This window comes from Aegilops tauschii, chromosome 1, assembly GCF_002575655.3.
Source record: "Aegilops tauschii subsp. strangulata cultivar AL8/78 chromosome 1, Aet v6.0, whole genome shotgun sequence".
In the NCBI taxonomy this organism is placed as follows: domain Eukaryota; kingdom Viridiplantae; phylum Streptophyta; class Magnoliopsida; order Poales; family Poaceae; genus Aegilops; species Aegilops tauschii.
This window is the reverse complement of record NC_053035.3, coordinates 480,470,803-480,487,811: the sequence shown is the minus strand read 5'-3', so window position 1 is coordinate 480,487,811 and position 17,009 is coordinate 480,470,803. Positions and strand designations below refer to the sequence as shown.

Below are 17,009 nucleotides of genomic sequence, written 5' to 3'. Positions count from 1 at the left end.
ATGCTTAGGATTGGGTCTTGTCCATCACATCATTCTCCTAATGATGTGATCCCGTTATCAATGACATCCAATGTCTGGTCAGGAAACCGTAACCATCTATTGATCAACGAGCTAGTCAACTAGAGGCTCACTAGGGACATGTTGTGGTCTATGTATTCACATATGTATTACAATTTCCGGATAACACAATTATAGCATGAACAATAGACAATTATCATGAACAAGGAAATATAATAATAACCATTTTATTATTGCCTCTAGGGCATATTTCCAACAGCGATAATGTTGAGTGGGGACCCTTCACAACATTCACGAAATTTATTAAATTAAGCATTCAATAGAGAACTTCATATCAAATATAGCGCTTCTGATCCTATACATACCAAGGTTCATCCATATGCCCGAGAACTAAGGGGTTTACTTGTACATAGGGACAACAAGCATCATGAGAACGGTGATGATAAACATGGATGAATTACACAAGTAACACACAAGATGGTTCACTAGGGCTCCTGATGTTACAATAACATGAAGATGGATGTGGATGATGATGATGACAGTGGTGGTGATGATGCTGGCATCCCCCTTGCATGTGGTGGTGAAGATGGCGATCTTCTCCTTGCCAATTCCCCCTTCGAATGACTCTGGAGGCTAGGGTTTTGCCTTCTGGATGTGTTTCTGGTGTGTACGTCCGTCTATTCCCTGATCCGATTTCACGGGGTGGAAGTAGTGGACGAGGAGGCGGTGTCGGCGCCTCATACGACCGCGCGGGCTCGCATGCTAGGATGTCTTTTGCTCTGGTTCGGCCGCACGGGCTCCCTCTTTCTCCCTTTGCTTTATTCCTTTCATGGTAGTCAATTATGACATTGAATGACGTGATTCCACCATAACTTCCTAGGATTCCTTCCATGGAACTCATTTAATCCAAAAGACGTTATCTGAGGAATACTGATATAAAAAAGTGCGCGAACGCGGTAAAATTTCACGAAACCTACCATATAGGCACGAAATAACTCTCAAAATTATCATACATTTTGGACTCATCAACTCAGCCAAGCTAAGTCTTGCTTGTCCTAGAGCAAGTACCGTATAGCTTGTAAATTATGGGATATGGATATTATAGAGCTATGAGTCCATTACCGTCTACCAATTTAGAGCATATCTAGATTCCACGAAAACTCACTGGCCGCAAAACTCCTATCATTTTGCGGGATCTTGCATTTTTTTCGTCCCGAATAGCTCCGCGAAATTTAGCCCGGCCCGTAAAAAATTAGAGGCGGCCCTTAAAACCGTCTTTCCAGCGCTATATCTATGGGCCCGGCCGGGATTTAGGGTTATCAAACAGTATCCCTCCGCCGCAAAATTGCCCGCCTCGCCGCTACTCGAATCCGCCGTTTATTCCTCCTCCATGGCCAATGTTGCTCACGGCCGTGGTGGGTCGCCGCCGCTGCACAAGCTTGCCCGGCACGACGCTGAGGCTGGTAGCTCCAGACGGCCCGCCGCCGAGCCACGTTGGTCCAATCAGGCGCGCGACCGCGGCCGCCTCTCCCGCAGCTCCGCCTGTGGGCTGGCTTCAACGAGCTCCACGATAATCTTTTTCTGCACATCAAGCAGTCGAGACACTGCTTAGGAGCTCGCTGCTGCAGGGCGTGCGGTGGCGGACGGACAAGAAGGCGCCGCTAAGGCCTGAGGAGCTCGCCGCCATAGAGCGCATGGTGATGACCGGAGAAGAATGCGCCGTCATCTCCTCGCCGCCAAGGAGGTGCATGCCCGCAGCAACGCTCCGCGCAAGACCGCCGAGGCCTACTACCTCGGCGTAGATGAGCGAGACTCCATCAATTTAGTTTTGCTTTGGGTGTGCTATATATGAACTATGCTTTTATTTGTAGCACGATGAAGTATTTAAATTTCAAGTACGTGTTCTGTTCTGCCGGAACCTCCGTGTTTCCGTAAAATCCTTTTAGAGGGAGCCGTAAAACGATTTTGCACTACCGGTTTCCGCGGGAGGGATACTCTTAGTCAGTGCCTCCAATAAGCGCACCTCCTGATGCCTTATACAATGGGAGATGCTTAGGCAGGTGCTTACAAAAATAAATTGGATTTTTCTGAAGCACCGGTGCCTATTTTTATAGAAGAGACGCTTAGTTAAGCGTCTACCCTGTACAAATAAGCACCGGTGCTTAAGAAAATCCTGATTTCTTTCTCTAAGCACCTTTCCTCACCTCAGCCCCTCCCATTGTACAAGGCCTGATCCGATGCAGTGCTACGTGACACGTCCTGGTCAGTGATCAGTCCAAGTCATGTCACATCCATCGTGGCCTCTGCGTCCCTGCCAGAAATGAAGAGCCATTGTTGGCCAGTGTGTCCAAGCGCCCGAACGTGTTACGCGCGTCCTTCGTCCATGGAACGCACGCTCGATCGGCCGAACGTGTCGTGCATGCAAACTCAACAAGTGGCGCGAATAGAGCAAATCTCCTCAGGATCATGCATAAAATATCTCCACCTCCCCGCAATACGTAGTAACCGCATCCACACCTCCGCGAATCTCTCGCACACCCGCAGTTACCAATAACAAGAAAGCCACGCGATCGAAACCCCAAGGACAATCGCAGATCGAAGATCGTGTGCGTGGCTTGGCATTCTGCTCATGGGGAAGGCCTACCGCAAGAAGCTGGGCGTGAACAAGGCGGCCACCCCCGCCGGAGGGAAGGGCAAGGGAGCCGGCGGCGGCAACGCTAAGCGCTCGGGAGGCGCAGCGGGCGCTGGCGGTGCCGGACCGGGAGGAGGCGCCAAGGGAGCAGGTGGTGCGGGCTGGGGAGGCGCGTCGACGTTCTCTGCCACCTACCATAGCACCTTTCAGACGGTAAGCCGGCGAACTTCACGGCCAACATCCTGCGTCCTCTGAGTAATACTAATATACTGTCACGGTATGCTGCATTCGTCTGCAGGCAGTGAATGTCACGAACGAGTACTACAACCAGTGGGGGAACGACTGCTCGTCCGACGACGACGGCCCGCCATCCGCTCCCGCCGACGATAGCACATTTGAGACGGTAAGCCGATGAACTCAACGACCAGTAGTCGACCATCACCGTTATGCATTCTCTGGGTAATGTCACGGCCTGACGCGGCTATGCATTCTTCGTCTCTAGGCCGTGAATGACACGAATGAGTACTACCAAGAGGAGGAGGATAACAACTGTTCGTCCCCATTCGCTCCAGCCGACCATAGCACCTTCGAAACGGTAAGATCCATTAGCTGGCTAACTCAACGACCACCACCATTATGCATTATCCTCTAAGCAATATCACGGCTTAACACCGTACGTTATGTGTTTGTCTAGGCCGTGAAGATCATGAATGAGCACTACGATGACGACGAGAACCTCGGTTTGTCCATGGATAGCGAGGAAGAGGGCGTGCAGGATGCTGAACCTGTGTCTGATGCAGACGGGGAGGGTGATGACGACGCCGGGAGTGGTGATGACCACTTCGGTGACGATGACTACTACGACGACGACATAGCCGGCTGTTTCGACGCTTTCTACGATCCCGGTGATGCTGGGGATGGAGCTGATGACTGGTGGTAGTGATCCAGGAACGAGGACCCAGGAACTTGAGGCATCTATAAAGTCTCGGTGTCAAAATGAAGTCTCGCTATTGGGTTTGCTAGTTCTTATGTTATAATCTTAGATTCACTTGTCCACTTGGCATCTAGCTTAGCTTTTGCGTGTGTATGGGTTCCCCACCAGGAGATGTGGAGACGTATTGCCACTCTTTTGTAGATAACCTAGGTAAATTAGTCTTCAGCATGGGGGATCGTAACAATATCCTGAACCCTTGCGGCAGCAGTACCGCTAATAATGTAAATTATATTTGTATGTTGTTCCTTCAGTGCTCATGTTAAGCTTTATGATCAGTTCGATTTGGGGTTCTAGTCCGGCTTTTGCTTGGCCTAACAAAGATTTTCCCATCTTGTCCTGTTACGTAAATGATGGTCTGACTGTCTAACGATGCGCATGGTGCAATCACTTCTCTAATACTAATTTTTCAACTTACTTCGAGAACGGTGTTTTGGCTTCTAGGTGCATATGCACCCATTATCGAAATACATATTTTGAAAAGTTGAAAAATTCGGAACAAAAATCTCGCCTGTATATCCAGACATTTTATGTGCGTGCACAAGGTTTCGCTGAAAAACAACGTTTTTTGTGGCTTGTGTAAAAAAGATAAAGAAATGCCTCGTGAATAGCTAGAATGAAGCATCAGAAATTGTCTTTTTTTACACAAGCCACAAAAAACGTCGTTTTTCAGCGAAACTTTGTGCACGCACATAAAATGTCCGGATATACACGCGGGATTTTTTTTCTAAATTTTTTAACTGTTTGAAATGTTTATTTCGACAATGGGTGCATATGCACCTAGGAGCCAAAGGCAATTACCGACTTATTTCTTTAGAACCAGAAAGCATCGAGGCATCGTCCCTGTTCCATCTTTATTAAAATGAAACAAAGCTAGAAAGAAAATAGAACTCCAGGCTTATATACCATGAGAGCAACACTAAAGTAACTAGTAAAATGGATGACAGAGAAGCAGCTACTCATTATGTGTGAATCTTACAAACTTCAGGCGTCCTAGATACTAGCACTTGAATGGAGATTCTCACCTTATCATGGGAGTTTTTCCTTTTTGCCTAAAGGCCGAAGGCCAGATATTAAATTATGGCTTTACTAAAGTAAATCTAGATGTGTCTTAAGAATTACACATCTAAATGTTAAAGAAAGATGATGGATGGTGATCTCCGATTGGGAGATATCAATCATTTAGCATGCTGCAACATGTCAACCAATAGAAGAAGATTTGATGTTGGAAGATGAACAGGGCTGGTCCACGGACCAAAGGATATTGCGTTTGATGGTAAAGTGCATCCGGATCGTTTGGTCCAGACGGCCGTGTGAGGTTTAAGGGCCGGCATTGAAGATGCCCTTAATATTTTTTTCTACCTTCTCTCTTCCTCCCTCTTCATATTTATATTATTTGCCCTGAAGCACGTATAACTAGACTCTTCCATTTTAGAGCCCACTTCACATACTTTTTTTTATATCACTCTCCCCTTGACAAATGCAAAACTATAATTTAAGCGGGCTATAAGCCTTCTATTGTAAACCATGGCCACTAATGTACTTCAAAGATAAATGTAAGATGGCAATTGTTCGCATTTCTTCTTGCGGCAGCTAGTGCTTATTAGATACCACATTAATTCTTCCTCGAAAAATACTAGAGTGGATGAACAGTGGGCCTTCCGCCTCCGTGTGGCATTGATATGGCAAGTTTTGGCAATAGTGAAAATTGATGGCTATCACATCCAAATTATGTATTTTCATTGACCATTTCTGTTTAATATGGATGGGATAGAAATGAGGACCATTGATTGTCGACCGAATTGCCAAGAAATAAGGTCACAGTTGAGGGAAATCTCGAACAACCTAGAAACAAACAATGAATACTTTCATATTCCAGTAAATTGAAGAAACAATTACATCTATAATAAGTAGTAACAACTAAACCTGTTGATGGACTATCCGGCCCGGAGGCCCGAGCCCGAAGCCGGCCCGAAAGCCAGAAATGGCAATAAATGTATATTTTATTAGAAATATAGGTATCAATGTTGGGGATATCGCTTATCGGGAACTTATCGGTCAACCCATGATAAGGGGTAAATCGGTTAATTTATCGGCATATCGGCTGATTTATCGGCCGTTTTATCTTATCGGTCAGACAACAGTAAGCGATAAATCGACCGATGTATCGGACTATCGGAAGATATCTTGAATAGTGCAAAGGTATATTATATTATTTTAATATTCTGAATATCATTAATTGAATTGAAAAGCCACTGTTCGTGTGCTTCGGGCCGGGCTCGAGCTCCAATCTCTCGTCCAAGCCCGGCCCGAAAGCCAAAAATAAGCCAGAAATCGCAATAAATTTATATTTTATTCAAAATTTAGGTATATTATATTATTTTAATATTCTGAATATAATTAATTGAATTGAAAAGCCATTGTTCATGTGCTTGGGGCCGGGAAGGGCTCGGGCTCCAATTTCTCGCCCAAAGCTTGGCCCGAAAGCCAAAATAAGCCAGAAACAACAATAAATGTATATTTTGATTCAAAATATAGGTATATTGTATTATTTTACTATTTGAATTGCAAAGCCACTGCTCATGTGCTTCAGGCCGGGACAAGCTCGGGCTCCAGTTTCTCACCCAAATCCCGGCCCGAAAGCCAAAAATAAGCCAGATATGGCAATAAATGTATATTTTATTCAAATAGGTATATTATATTATTTTAATATTCTAAATATAATTAATTGAATTGAAAAGCCACTGTTCATGTGCTTCGGGCCGGGCCGGGGCGGGCTCGGGCTCCTATTTCTCGCCCAAATCCCGTCTCGAAAGCCAAAAATAAGCCAGAAATGGCAATAATTGTATATTTTATTCAAAATATAGGTATATTATATTATTTTAATATTCTAAGTATAATTAATAAAATTGAAATGCCATTGTTCATGTGCTTCGGGCCTAGTCGGGCTCAGGCTCCAATTTCTCGCCCAAGGCCCTGCCAAAAAGCCGAAAATAAGCCTAAAATAGCAATAAATGTATGTTTTATTCAAAATATATGTATACTATATTATTTTACGGAAGGCCGGGCTGGGCCGGGCTTGGGTTTGGAATTTTGACTCTAGGCTTTGTCAAGCACGGCCGAACCCAACCCGGCCCAGAGGATGATTAGGTTAAGTTACAGCTTAGAGCATCTACAGTCGGACCTCTTAAACCCGCCTCACACCCGGATGGGCTGCTCGGTCATGGATCAGGCACATTTATTCGATCCAGGCGGACGCCTCAAACGGGCCTCAAACCCCCGGGCTGACCGGCACCCCCCATATCCAGCCCAAATATGGGGCGGATATGGGCACGCCCGCCACGTCGGACCCAGCCCATGCTGGCCCACCGACCCCACTTATATTTGTCCCCATCCGCTCGCCGGAGCAAACCCTAACCACTTCACTCCACTCCCCTCCACTCCCTTCCGCCACCCGAGCTCACCTCCGGTGGTTTTCGGCCTTCTCCGCCATGGCAGGCAGCGGATGGGACTCCGATCAGTCCGGATCCGTCGACTGGGGTGTCATTCCGTGTGGGTTGGAGGAGGTAACGGCAGTCCGCATTGCACTCTGCCGCTCCCGGAAGGACAACGCACGGCTGTCGGACGGATCCGTTCGCCGCGACACCATAGCGTTGGCTCACCGGGCGCTCGGGTCCTCTAGTGCTGGATCCTCGCGGTCCCGGCCAGAACACCTCTCCTTCCCCATCACCGGTCGGGCAGAGTACGAGTCTCACCAGGAACGGATGGCCCGCCGTGGGAAGGAGATGATAAGGGCCGCCGAGGCCTGTATCGCGGCGAAAATGGCGGCGGCGGAGGCGGCTGATGCGGCGGCGCGCGCGGCCGCAGAGGAGGAAGCCATCTGCACCCGCATTGTGAAGAAACAACAACGGAGGATCACGCGCGCCCCTTGCCTGAGAGCAGAATCGGGCGGTCCGTGCCATGCCCGGACTGCCACCGAAGGAGGAGAAGGAGGACAACGACGGCGAGGACAGCGACGGCGACGAGCAGATCAGGCTCGATCCGTACTGCATCTTCGACCGATACTTCCGCGAGAAGGATGTCATGGGCGCCGGGAAGGGCAAGGAATCATGGATGAACTCCACCATAGCCAAACATGCCAAATTTTGATAGTCCGATGTCATGTTTAGTGTAGTGTGATGGAGTAGCCGGACAATGCATGTGCGTCGACGTAGTTGCATGAGTTTGTATGAATTTAAGATATGATAATTGAGATGTCCGGATATGGATTACATTATTTGAGGGGTGCCTGATTAGTCTGCGGACGCCTCCACAGACGTTTAAGGGGGCGGATTTGCCATGCTCTTATAGGCTTGATCTCGGTACAAACAACGGTCACAGATGGAGTTGAATGATAAGTTGAAGATAGGCAAAGTATTCTTTTTTTTGTGAGACAGCATACGTATCTTTGACTGTAAAAGAATCAAACTAGCTAGTAAACTATGCTAGGATCAAAATAGTAGAGTGGATATAAGCAAAGTGAACTTCTTGTGGCGTCGCTAAAACTAATGACGCGGCGCGCGGGATAAATGACAAAAGACATCATGTAGCGTTGCAGTGCCTGCTTTGCTTGCTAGTCTAACCCGATGTGAGTGATCAGTGCCTTCAACCTGATCTCTATCCATGGCTACGTGACATGTCCTGGTCAGTGGTCAGTCCCAAGTCCTATCGACCATGGTGACCTCTCGGCTGTCTCTGCCCAAAGTGGATCAGTCCATGCATGCGCCGGTACGGTACGTGTCACGCGTGTCCCTCCACAGAGAAGCCACGCATGGCCCCTCCGTGCCATGCATGCAACAAGCGGCGCGCATAGAGAAACAACAAGCGGCGCGCATAGAGAAAATCTCCGATCGTGGGTGAGTAAATAGTGTTTACCGTCTCGTCTCCACTACTCTTCTCCACCTCCACCTCTCCCCGCAATCAACCGCATTCACGCCCTCCGCGGATCTCGCACCCCGAAAACAAGAAAACCAAGCGATCGAAGGGAAGCAGGTCGATCGAGTGCGTCGCGCGGTACTCCGCTCATGGGGAAGGGCTACCACAAGAAGCTGGGCGTGAACAAGGCGGCCATCGCCGGCACAGGCTCCGGGAAGGGCCAGGCCATGCGCGGCGGGAACGGGGCCGGACCTTGTGGTGTGGGCTGGGGATCAGGCCGGTCGACGTTCTCTGCCACCGACCATAGCACCTTCCAGACGGTAAGCTGGCAAACTTACCGATCAGTAACCATTACGCGTTCTTCCAAGGCGGCCACCGCCGGTGAAGGAAAGGGCAAGGGCGCCGGCGGCGGCTACTCTAAGCGCTCGGGAGGCAGAACAGGCGTGGGATCTGATGGCCCGAGAGGAGGCGCGGTCAAGGCCGGCCCCCGAGGAGGGAAGGGAGCAGGTGGTGGCGGCCGGGGAGGCGCGCCGACATTCTCTGCCACCGGCCATGGCACCTTGCAGACGGTAAGCCGGCAAACTTCTCGACTACCATTACGCATCTCTTTCTCTTAGTAATTGTCACAGCTTACGCCGCTATGAATTTTTCTCTAGGACATGCATGCCACGAATGAGTACTACGACTGTTCGTCTGAGCACGGTGTGTCATTCTCTCGCACCCACCATGGCACCTTTGAGACTGACCATGGCACCTTTGACACGGTAAGACGGCGAACTTAACTACGACCACCATTATGCATTTTTAATTAAGGAATGCCACGCCTTAATTAATATTTTGCGTTATGTATGTTTGCGTAGGCCGCGGAGACCATGAATGAGTACTACGATGAGGAGGAGGACCTTGGTTTGCCCCTGGTTGAGGGCGGAGATCAGGATAATGCAGGCCAGCACGATGCTGAATTTCTGTGTGATGAAGAAGGCGAGGGCGGTGAGATCGGCGATGATGGCAATGGAGGGGGTGGTGATGACGACATAGGCGGTGCTGGGATTGGTGATGACCTCTTCGATGGCGATGACTACTACGACAATGACGTCGCCGGGGATTTTGATGGTGGCTATGACTGGTGGTAGTGACTTGTGGCTGAGGGCAAGGCGTCTTTTCAAATGTGAGAAAACTATGTCCGAGATGAAGTTCGAGTCTTTATCAAGTTTCTACTAGTTCTTATGTTATCCAACCTTCGGCTGTCCATGTGGCTTCTGCGTTAGCTTTTGCCTTGGTTGTGGTGATTCCCACCAGGACATCTGGAGTCTTATTACCACTTTTGTGTACGATAGTCTAGGTAAATCAGTCTTATGCGTGGGGATCCAACAACGTCATGAACCGTTGTGAATTGTGATAGAAGTACTCCTGATGTAAATTATAGTCCTATATGTCTGTCTTGTATGGGAAATTATAGCCCTATGTGTTCTCAGTGCTCATGTTAAGATTTGGGTTCTGCTTGATTTGGGGTTTTCTGGTCCGGCTTACATTTGGTCCAACTAGATGTTCCACTCTAGTCCTGTTCATGATCGCCTTGATCGATGTTTATCCAACTCCCTCCATCTCAGTTTACAAGTCTTGCACGTGTATCTAGATCGTCAATTTAATTTATATAAAATAAATTGTTTAACATAATATTATATCATTAGAAAATAGAATATCTAAAGTTTCTAATGATACATTTTTTGTAATGTATGCTTCCTATTAAGTTGGTCAAATTAACGACCTAGGTACGTGTGCAAGACTTGTAAACTGAGATGAGGTTTCAACTTCATTATCTTAAGTGATCTCCTATTTTAGCCTCCAGGGTGGGCCCCTCACTCCCCTTAAACACCAATACGTTAGTTATTACTTAAGCTACGTTCGAAATTTTTACGTAAGTCTAGCATTGTCAGCCTCCATACTGATTTGACTTACAGTCATGCATGCCAATCTCAGTTTATAAATCTAACATTGATTGGCGCGGGAAACTAATAGCCCCAGTATCAGTTTTAAATCGATAATAGTTTCCATCCTTCCTCCAAAAGGACATGGGAAGTTACTATGATAGATTTGCAAAATAGGTTTTTGGTCATGCATTGGTTAGTATTGTCGGAGTAGAGAACTCAATCATGAATTCTGGTGATAGTTTTTGAAGTTTTGGCATTCTTTTGGTGATGTAAACTCATAGTGGATTGCTTTCCAAATGATCAAGCTTGGTCAAATCAACTGTAACGAGGGGGGGATGGAAAATAAGTAGGAATTGTGAGGACAAATAGCTTAGTTTGACCGAAAGAAAAATAAATCAAGTGATGAGCTTTGTTCCTCTGAACGTAGGTAACAATTATCAGTTTTATTAAAAAAATTGGTTTCATAATATGTTAACATCTCTATCTTAGTCAAAACTTGAGCGGTTATCCTGGAACCTAGAGCCTATTTATAACCATTTGGGTAGGGAAATGGGGGTTTGTATATATAGGGATTATATATTGGAGATAAAAATTTACTCCCATTCCCTTATTTAGTGTAAGAAGAGAATTAGATTGGGATGAAGCTCTGCCCACCAATTAACAAAGTACCCCAATGAGAAGAAAAGTCTCTTTCTACTCCCATTACCCTTTTCACTTAAATTCCCATTCCCTCTAGGCTTTTAGGATGCGTTTGGTTTAACGGGTTGTCCAGGATGGTTGGGACTGACCAAAAAATCCCATTCCCATTTCCTTCAATCAGTACTACTCCCTCCGTCCCATAATATAAGAGCGTTTCTGACACTAGTGTAGTGTCAAAAATACTCTTATATTATGGGACGGAGGGAGTAGTTTGGTTTTGTTTGGTTAAGATGGACTTGAACGGTTGCAACCAAAAAAACAGAAACATGTGCCGGAGCTAAATCCGGCAGATCCATGGGTATGGTACCCTAAGCTAGGTGTCTTGGCACGATGGTAACATAGACACAGTGTTACTCAGGTTCAGCCTCTCCCAGAAGATAATACCTTACGTCATGCTTGTATTTTATTGTGTTGGGGTGCGTACAGAGTACAAAATACCGAGAGATTGTTATCTCCTATGTACGAGCCAGGACCCCGGTTTATATAGTGTACATACGAGAAGATAGAATTCTCTACTAATCCAGCATCTTGTCGTGTGAAATTTTCTAGTTATGCGCCATGAACTACCCAAAGTGGCCTAGGACAGAACCGACAAGGAGTCCTCGGTTCGGCCCACCAGGCCGGGAGTCGACGTGGTGAGATGCCCCTTAGCCGAGACACTCACAATATGTTGTGAAGGTACATCCCATTCCAAGAAATCGACCGAACTGAAAGACTGAGCCGGCATGTCATTTTGAGATTTTCGAAGTCACCGTAGGCACCTCGTAGTCGATGAAAACTTCTCCTCCCACTTAACATGTATCATCGGAAATTCTAAAATAAATTTAGGATAAATGCGAGCACCAGGATTTAAATCCTGGTGGGCTGGGGATACCAATGTCCTCCTAATTATGCATGGTTCGCTTAAGTTCTTATTTATGCGGATACCACTGTCCTCCTTAGGCCTTGTAAAATGGGAGGTGCTTAGGGGAGGTGTTTAGAGAAATAAATCAGGCTTTTCTTAAGCACCGGTGCTTATTTGTACAGGATAGAGAATAGGCACCGGTGCTTCAGAAAAATTCGGTTTATTTTTCTAAGCATCTCTCTAAGCACCTCCCATTGTACAAGGCCTAACCATCCAACCACGTGTTGATTCCCTTAAGTTTTTTATGTTCTAGTCAAGGAAAAAATAGCATGCTACGACAAAATAGCCAAACCATTAAAATCCATTGTAGAGAAGCTATATTGGGAAATACCCTTTGGTTCATGTGTGTATATACACCTGATATGAGAAAAGAATAATTAAAACAAAAGTAAAAATGTTTAGAACTTTTTTTGAGAATAAACTTGACTTTCTGGTGCATTAGTATATAAATTTTCATGAATAAGAAACCATCGTTTACTTCAGGGAAAACAACAAAATTTGTTGCTATTATAGGTCACTATTCGCACTATTTTGGCCGATTGTTTTTTGTTTTTTCTGAAATGAAGTCTACAGGAGTTTTTCTTTTTGTTGAAATTATTTTACAAGTAGAATGAAAGGTCAAATTTATTTTAAATATATTTTCAGAATTTTTATTTAATTACTATTTTTTATATAAGGTGCATATACACCCATAGACTAAACGTTCTTGTCCGCTATGTCACACTATAGTGAATGATTGTACAATGATTTATTTGGCCAGACATTGCTCAAAACGCTATAGCGTATTATTCTTTTATTGGTTCTAGTATTGTTGTTATTATGGTTTGCCTTTCTATGACCTTCTATAACTTTGCACAGCCTACAGAATCGCCGCTGGTTGTGCAGATTCACATTCTAGCTAGTCAGCCAGTCCCTCTCCTTGCTGAGCCAGAGCAGAGATTTACGTGAAGCCCATTAATTTGCAGGTGCTTTTAGGAGGTGGTGGACAATGACATAGGTCAAGCAACAACAATGCCACGGATATTTCAGATGATTCTCGGTTATCATCGTTTGTCGGAGCTTCCCACAACATGAAAATTACTCAGCCTGGATATATAGATCGTGTGTGGGTAAATGGACTAGTGAAATATCAGGAGCGAATATCTCAACCTCTCCTCAACAATAGGTAACCACATCCATTCCTCCGTGGATCTCTCACCCCCAACCAGAAGCGATCGAAACAACGACAACGCAGAATCGCAGATCGAAGATCGAGCGCGTGGCGTGGCACTCTCCGCTCATGGGGAAGGACTACAACAAGAAGCGGGGCGTGCACATGGCGGCCACCGCCAGCGGCGGCAAGGGCAAGGGCGCCGGCGGTAACGGTAAGCGCTAGGGAGGCACAACAGGCGCGGGCGGTACCGGCCCGAGAGGAGCAACGAAGGGCGCGCGCGGTGGGGATGTGGAGGCGCGTCCCCGTTCTCTGCCGCCAGCCACAGCACCTTCTAGACGGTAAGCCGGCGAACTTCACGACCACCATTATGCATCTTGTCTGAGTAACGTCACGGCTTAAAGAACTCTACGCATTCGTGTCTAGACTGTGAATGCCAAGTACTACTATATATGATGATAATTGTTCGTCCGGCACCGACGATGACAGACCATTACCTCCAGCCGGCCAACTTCACGACCATCAATATGCATCTTGTCTGTGTAACGTCACCCCTTAACACCTCTATGCATTCTTGCCTAGACCATGAATGCCAAATACTATGATGATAAGTGCTCGTCGGTGCCCGACGACGACGAACCATTGCCTCCCGCCCGCCATAGCACCTCCGACGGTAAGCCGGCCAACTTCACGACCACCATTATTATGCATCTTGTCTGTGTAACATCACCGCTTAACGCCTCTATGCATTGGTGTCTAGTACAACGTATATGCCAAGTACTATGACGATAAGTGTTCGTCCGGCACTGACGATGACGAACCATTGCCTCCCACCCGCCATAGCACCTTCCCGACGGTAAGTCGGCGAACTTCACGACCATCATTATGCATCTTGTATGTGTAACGTCACCACTTAACGCCTTTATGCATTCTTGTCTAGACCGTGAATGCCAAGTACTGTGATGATAAGTGTTCGTCCGGCACCGATGACGACGAACCATTGCCTCCCGCCGGCCATAGCACCTTCCAGACAGTAAGCCGAGCTTTACCACCGCCACTATGCGTCTTGTCTGAGTAATGTCACGGGCTCACGGCTTAACTCCGCTACGCATTTGTCTCCAGGCCGTGAATACCGCGAATGAGTATTACAATGATGAGTGCTCGTCCGAGGACGACGACGCACCATTGCCTCCCACCGGCCATAGCACCTTCCAGACAATAATCCAGAACATCACCATTATGCATTCTCTAAGGAATGCCACGGCTTAACACCACATGTTATGTGTTCGTCTAGGCTGTAGAGACAATGAAAGATTACTATGATGAGGTGGAGAACCTCGGTGGTGAAGACGGTGAGAATGATGAGATGGGTGATGATGGCAGCGGCAGCCACTGGTAGAAAAAAGGCCTTTAGTCCCGGTTCGCAAAGGCCTTTAGTCCAGGCTGTGCAACCGGGACTAAATATGCGCGACTAAAGACCCCCTCCCTTTAGTCGCGCCTCTTACGAACCGCGACTAAAGGCTTTAGTCCCGGTTCTTGTGGCTGACCGGGACTAAAGGCCCGTCCTTTAGTCCCGGTTCTCGTGGCTAACCGGGACTAAAGGCCCGTCCTTTAGTCCCGGTTCTCGTGGTTAACCGGGACTAAAGGCCTCCTCCGCAAGTTTAAACCTGGTTTTTTGCGAATTTTTTTATTTTCAAATATCTGAATTATTTTAACCTCTAATCTCTAATCACCACCCCTCATCACTGTCACCCCTCATCACTGCTCAATTTATCCTCTAATCTCTAATCACCCCTCATCATTCCAAATCATCTAACTTCCCGGACGGTCACCCATCCTCTCACTACTCCAGCCTGAGCACGCTTAACTTCCAGGTTCTATTCTCCCTCGTTTCCAAGTCTGCACTTGTTGTTTTCCTGACAATAGTAGGATGTCAATTCTATTAACCCTCAGGAATTTAGCTTGAGCATGAAGTGACACATTTCACTGTTTGAGTTTGAAGCTATTGTTTTAAAAAACAATAATTATTTAGTAACACTAATATTTCTGGAATAATTAGTTTGACCATTGTTTGACCACAGTTTGACCAGATTTGACCAAAATTTAAAAAAAATGAAATAATTATTTAGTAACAGTAATATTCTAGAATAATTAGTTTGACCATTGTTTGACCACAGTTTGACCACAATTTGAAATTTTTTGAATTTTTTTGCCTCTCCAAATCTTAAAAGCCCCGTATCTTTTTTTCTGTTAGGTTTTTGAGGATTTTGAAAATGTTTAACAGGGCTGTTAAATTCGGATGTAACTTTTTGAGTAGATGATTTTTCATATAAAAAACTTTTTCATCCGAGTTCGTATGCAAAAGTTATGCCCATTTTAAGAATTTCCAGAGAGATTTTGCAAATAAAGTCGAAATTCATATTTGTTAATTTTCCCAACAACTAGACCACATATCACATGGGAAACTTATTTTATTTTATTTTTTTGACATTTCCATCATTTTCTTTTGTTTTTTCTAAAACTGAAAAGGCGATCCACGGGGGGGTAGAGTTTGAAAATGAGGCCTCAAATCCCTTTAGTCGCGGTTGGCCAGACCAACCGGGACTAAAGGTCTAACCTTTAGTCCCGGTTGGTCTGGCCAACCGCGACTAAAGGTTCGGGCCATTAGTCGCGGTTGGCCAGACCAACCGGGACTAAAGGTCTAACCTTTAGTCCCGGTTGGCCTGGCCAACCGCGACTAAAGGCCTTCGGGCCAGCCTGAGGACCTTTAGTCCCGGTTGGCCAGGCCAACCGGGACTAAAGCCCCTCCCGTCCGCCAGCGCGCGCTGGGCCCAGATAGTTGGTCGCGGGTCTCCTCCCGAACCGCGACTAAAGACCCCTTTAGTCGCGGTTCGATTATTTTGGGGACTAATGGGGGCGTATGGAAGCCTCTTTTTCTACTAGTGAGCGGTGGTGATGACGACGCTAAGGTTGGCTATGATGATACCGGGACCGGGAGTGGCGATGACTAGGTTGCCGGGGGTTTTGACGATGGCTGCGACGACGGTCATGGTGGGGATGGTGGTAGTGATCAAGGACAAGACCTGTTTGAGATGTGAGAAAAAGACGTCCGAGGAAGTGCAGGTCTCTACCTAGTTTGCCACTTCTTATGCTATCCTAGCTAGCTTCGGGTGTGTTCAAGTAGCGTCAAGAGTTAGTTTTTGCGTAGTGTGTGCGAATGTGATTGCCAGCAGGAGATTCGGAGCCATGTTATAGTACTATTTTTATGTATGATAATATAGGTAATTCAGTCTTCTGTATGGGGGATCTTAACAGCATCATGAACTCTTGTAATAGAGTCAAGTTAATGTGAATTATATTCTTACATTTTGCTTCAGTTCAGCTTTGTTCTCTGTTTGATTTGGGATTTTCTGGTCCGGAGAATTACACTTGGTCTAAATATGTTGTTCTCCTCTAGTCCTGCTCATGATCACCTTCAGTCCTTGACCTGTGTCTAGCCCACGCGCAATTGTGCAATCACTTGCCTAATTACTATAGATCATGCTCGTATTTTAGCTTCCATTAGTTGCTTCAACTTACTGCGGTCCCAACCTCAGTTTTAAGTTCAAAAATTGATGGACATGGGAAGCTACTACTACCAATCTCAGTTTAAAATTTGATAGTTGGTGGCTCAGAGAGAAGAGGATTTCCATCTTTCACCAAAAGGCCAAAGCTACTACTACAAATATGCATGAGCTCACTTGAATACTAGATATATACTATTACTTTAT

The 17,009-nt window shown here is 46.3% G+C and overlaps 2 protein-coding genes across 2 annotated transcripts; both read left to right on the top strand.

Moving 5' to 3' along the window:
- Positions 1-2,422: 2,422 nt before the first annotated feature.
- On the top strand, positions 2,423-3,937 carry LOC123493355 (uncharacterized). The gene is made up of 4 exons (XM_020325412.4): positions 2,423-2,863; positions 2,949-3,053; positions 3,153-3,245; positions 3,345-3,937. Exons 1-4 carry the CDS (start codon positions 2,648-2,650, stop codon positions 3,588-3,590), a joined length of 660 nt encoding a protein of 219 aa, XP_020181001.1. The 5' UTR covers positions 2,423-2,647; the 3' UTR covers positions 3,591-3,937.
- Positions 3,938-8,518: 4,581 nt separating this feature from the next.
- LOC109766635 (uncharacterized) lies at positions 8,519-10,060 on the top strand. Its single transcript, XM_020325404.3, has 3 exons — positions 8,519-9,124; positions 9,212-9,319; positions 9,416-10,060. The coding sequence occupies exons 1-3, from the start codon at positions 8,705-8,707 to the stop codon at positions 9,686-9,688; spliced, it is 801 nt and encodes a 266-aa protein (XP_020180993.1). The 5' UTR covers positions 8,519-8,704; the 3' UTR covers positions 9,689-10,060.
- Positions 10,061-17,009: the final 6,949 nt, after the last annotated feature.

Coding starts and splice junctions, on each gene's coding strand:
- LOC123493355 (XM_020325412.4), top strand. CDS start 2,648: ATGGGGAAGGCCTACCGCAAGAAGCTGGGCGTGAACAAGGCGGCCACC. Junction 3,054..3,152: donor ACGATAGCACATTTGAGACG/GTAAGCCGATGA, acceptor CTTCGTCTCTAG/GCCGTGAATGACACGAATGA. Junction 3,246..3,344: donor ACCATAGCACCTTCGAAACG/GTAAGATCCATT, acceptor GTGTTTGTCTAG/GCCGTGAAGATCATGAATGA.
- LOC109766635 (XM_020325404.3), top strand. CDS start 8,705: ATGGGGAAGGGCTACCACAAGAAGCTGGGCGTGAACAAGGCGGCCATC. Junction 9,125..9,211: donor GCCATGGCACCTTGCAGACG/GTAAGCCGGCAA, acceptor ATTTTTCTCTAG/GACATGCATGCCACGAATGA. Junction 9,320..9,415: donor ACCATGGCACCTTTGACACG/GTAAGACGGCGA, acceptor ATGTTTGCGTAG/GCCGCGGAGACCATGAATGA.